The 3,741-nt window shown below is 41.6% G+C and overlaps 1 protein-coding gene across 1 annotated transcript; it reads left to right on the top strand.

Annotated features, from left to right (window-relative positions):
- Positions 1–390: 390 nt before the first annotated feature.
- LOC123039879 (5-amino-6-(5-phospho-D-ribitylamino)uracil phosphatase, chloroplastic) lies at positions 391–3,741 on the top strand. Its single transcript, XM_044462870.1, has 11 exons — positions 391–624; positions 713–805; positions 1,515–1,583; positions 1,691–1,795; positions 2,068–2,122; positions 2,201–2,274; positions 2,484–2,567; positions 2,651–2,791; positions 2,909–2,974; positions 3,068–3,177; positions 3,291–3,741. The coding sequence occupies exons 1-11, from the start codon at positions 520–522 to the stop codon at positions 3,457–3,459; spliced, it is 1,071 nt and encodes a 356-aa protein (XP_044318805.1). The 5' UTR covers positions 391–519; the 3' UTR covers positions 3,460–3,741.

The following is a 3,741-nucleotide window of genomic DNA, read 5'->3' as shown; positions in this document are numbered from 1 at the left end:
GTTATTTCATCACGTAGAATAGCTCAATGTTACACGTGTAGTATGGATATAAAATACCGGATATAAGATACGTGGATACAGAGTAATAAATATTAGTTCTGTCTATTCAGTGCCCGCGCATCCGCGTGTTTTAGGGGCTGAATTAACCCATCGCGGTCGTAGATGTTCTTAAAACGGGACAGCGGGTGCAGGTCACCTGAATTCTCAACTATTTTTCACCTACAGATCAGTAGCTATCCATCTTCACTATTTACTGCTAAATATCTCTCAGTGTACATCAAAAGAATTATGAGATAATTACGCAGACAATTCTTTTAGCTAAGTTAAATTTCATATTTTATTTTCCCAAAGAATTTGTTAAACATCGAAGCCTGAAAAATTTCTGCTTTCCAGCCAGAAAAATCAAAACCAATATAAGCGCAAAAATGAAAAAAATGCGTGACATAAAAGAAAGCCCAAAAGAAAACCCTTCCACTCCATCCCATCTCTCCCCCTCGCCTCTTTCCCCTTCCCATTTCCATGGAGTCGTGCAGCTTCCGCACCGCCACCTCTCCTTCGCCGTTCCCCTCGGCTCCGTCCTCCTCCTCGTCCGCTCGCGTGCCGTGCCCCAGTCTCCGGTTCGCCGTAAGCAGTGCCCGCCTCAAGCCTATTTCTTTCTCTTTTTGTGTGTTTTGCCGCATCCTTTTCCTGATTTCTTTTCCTTTCCGCGCAGAGAGCAAGAAATGGGAGGCAGATGCGGATGCGGAGGATGGCGTCGGGTTTTGATGCCTTCCCACCCCTCCCAGGCAAAGTCTTCGTCGAGGAGGTGAGATTTCTTGGTTTATTAAAATAATAATAATCCTTTTCTGGATTAATAAAGCAGCTTTCTTGATTAGTATATTTGTTGATTTTCGAGAACCCTGACTTCCCCTAGCTGCAAATGTGCAATTAGATGCTGTTGGGTTGGATTAGCTCCGTGCGGGCTCTGGATTAGCCTATCAAGGACTTATTTCCTTGAACAAATAGTACCATGTACACGGTTACAGGGTTACTTTAGCTTCCTTGCCTTACTTGTGGTAGGCTAGAGTTGGGCTATCTAGATTCTCCGATTTGTCCCTCTCTTCCATTTTAGTGTGTTAGTCAAATGAGGTTCATGTAATTAGGTCAAGTAAAGTGGATCTATGTTAGTTGATGGTTCTGCAGTGAATTATTTCTACCACTAGTTACATTCTGTCCATATAGCCTATAGGTTGATGCTGGATCAGTCAGTGAGATGCTTCTTTGATTAATTGATGGTTTCATCTTTTAGCTGCTCAGTGGAGAAGATAACTGTTTACTAGTCTTTTTTTAATCAAGTTCCTTGCGAATTCTTTCTCTGGATCACCATCATTATTGGGGTCGTAGTTACACAACTGAACCCTTCTCTAGCTAGTTTTAACACCGGTTCACTAAATACAGTTTCTGCAGCATTAGCGATTCTTCTTTTAAACCTTATCTCTTACTGATTAAAAAGATTTTGCATTTATTTCTGTTAGACAATTGGAGCTGAATATGGGGAAGGATTTGAGACTTTCAGGATGGACGGACCACTCAATATCGATGTGGTAAGCATATATCATGATAGGCCACTTGCAATTATGCCATTATGTGCTTTTAGCAGCCTACCATTTCTCTGTTATGTTTAGTGGATGAGCTTTCTTCTACCTTTCAGGATTATCTAAACGAAAAATTGCAAGAATGCTTCCTTCAAAGGATAAGGCATGCTATGAAGCCGGATGAAGCATTTGGTCTAATTTTCTCATGGGACAATGTTATTGTGAGTTTTTTTTCTTGTGTTAGTGACATCGTGTTTGAAATGGCATTTTGGAAAATACTTGCTCGTCTATAGTTACTAATTGCAGCAATAGTCCAAGAAAACTATACTTGTACATAATTCAACATTTACCTGGTTCAGTTGAATTTTTACAGGATTCTTAGTTAAGTAGTTTCATTTGTAGGTGAATCCTCGTATTGTGCATATAGGTTGCCGCTATGTCATTACTGCCTCACTATTGACTGACATCTGATGCTCTTTTCGTTTCTCTTAAGGCTGACACAGACTCACTAAAGTTGGATGCTTGGAGACAGCTTGCTTTGGAGGAAGGTATTATTTTTGTAAACATAGTTGCATATTGCTATACGACCTGGGTAAACACATACTAATGTAATTTATCTTGCGCAGGGAAGGACATCCCTACTGCTGCTCATATCCAAAAGAGTATTCTTCATGGTGCTGCTGACCATGTCCTTAGAAAGGTATGTGGGTGTTTTGGTGGATCTTTTGAACTTTCATACCAAGCCTACATTATCATATGGCAATTCAAGTTACAGAAATATTTTAGCAGCAAAAAAGATGTGAGAAAATTTATATGTTCCCTTTTAGCCCCCTCTTGTTTGTCGCTCCAATGCCTTCGCTTGAATAGGGTACTGATACATAAAGCATCAATTCTACTTATGCTTACCAGGTTTTGTATTGGGCAAAAGAGGATGATCAAATGGAAAGATTGAAGGCACGCCTTATCGAGCTTTACTATGAAAGCCTCTTCAGAGTAAATTTCCTCCTTTTTGCATCAAGTAGGGTTTTGTTTTACTCTATGATTGCCCCTGACTGTCTGATATCCATGTAATTCAGCTTGATACCCCAGTAGAAGGATTGAGAGAATGGTTGGATGCAGTTCGGACAGCAGGTATACCCTGTGCTGTGGCATCGTCCCTGGATAGGAGATGCATGGTTGAAGCTTTGGATAGGATGTCGTTAAGCAAATACTTCAAGGTTTTTCTGTCACCCTTTTTAGTTCCCCAATCTTTACTGCTCTGAAGAACATACTCCGTAGCTTAGGCAGATGGTGATTATTACAACTTTATTTTACTTTTTCCTTGTCAACTACAGGCGATTGTGACCGATGAGGATGACATGGAGTCAATAGCACATAGGTTTCTCTCAGCTGCTGTTAAGGCATGCATTTTCCCGACTACTAGTTGATTGGTGTTGCTGAACTGTGCGAAGAACATACCTCTCACATATTTGCTGATCTTCTCTTCTTGGCAGTTGGATCGGAAGCCCTCGAAATGCATAGTGTTTGAGGATGACCCAAGAGGCGTTACAGCTGCTCACAACTGCACTATGATGGCAGTTTCCCTGATTGGTGCTCATCCGGCGTATGTAGCACTGTTTTCCTTGGAGCAATCTTGTTGTTCCACTCAGTCACATATGTTCTGTTAGGAAAGTCAATAGATGCTTCTTGTGTGTAACTGTTTGTGGTGACATACAGGTACGAGCTGGAACAAGCGGACCTTGCTGTCGCGAGATACAGCGAGCTCTCGGTGATCAACCTCAGAAGGATGTTTGCACACAAGGGGCTAAGCTTCATGGACATGCAGAAGCAGATAATTGAGAGGTCACCGCCCAAGAGAAAGCTGACAGTAGACACCATCTTCTGATTAACTATTTTGCTCCGGTTCCCCATCTTCTGTTCTTGAACCGCTAGCCTGCCTGTGGCTTGCGCACTGTATATAGTGTTGCATTGCATGTGAGTTAGATAAGATAGTGGCGTAGTGCTAATCTTAGCTGATCCCGTCGTGTTGCACTCGTTCAGAGATCTCTGAATGTAGTAGCTGTATTCAAAATTACAGGGAGAAAATTGCCGCCGTTGCTGCTGCAAGCTAATGGCGGTATCGAATTTATTCATTATTTTTAAGTTACATGGAGATGACTATTGCACA

Source organism: Triticum aestivum, chromosome 1A (assembly GCF_018294505.1).
Source record: "Triticum aestivum cultivar Chinese Spring chromosome 1A, IWGSC CS RefSeq v2.1, whole genome shotgun sequence".
NCBI lineage: Eukaryota > Viridiplantae > Streptophyta > Magnoliopsida > Poales > Poaceae > Triticum > Triticum aestivum.
This window is presented reverse-complemented; position numbering and strand designations above follow the sequence as displayed.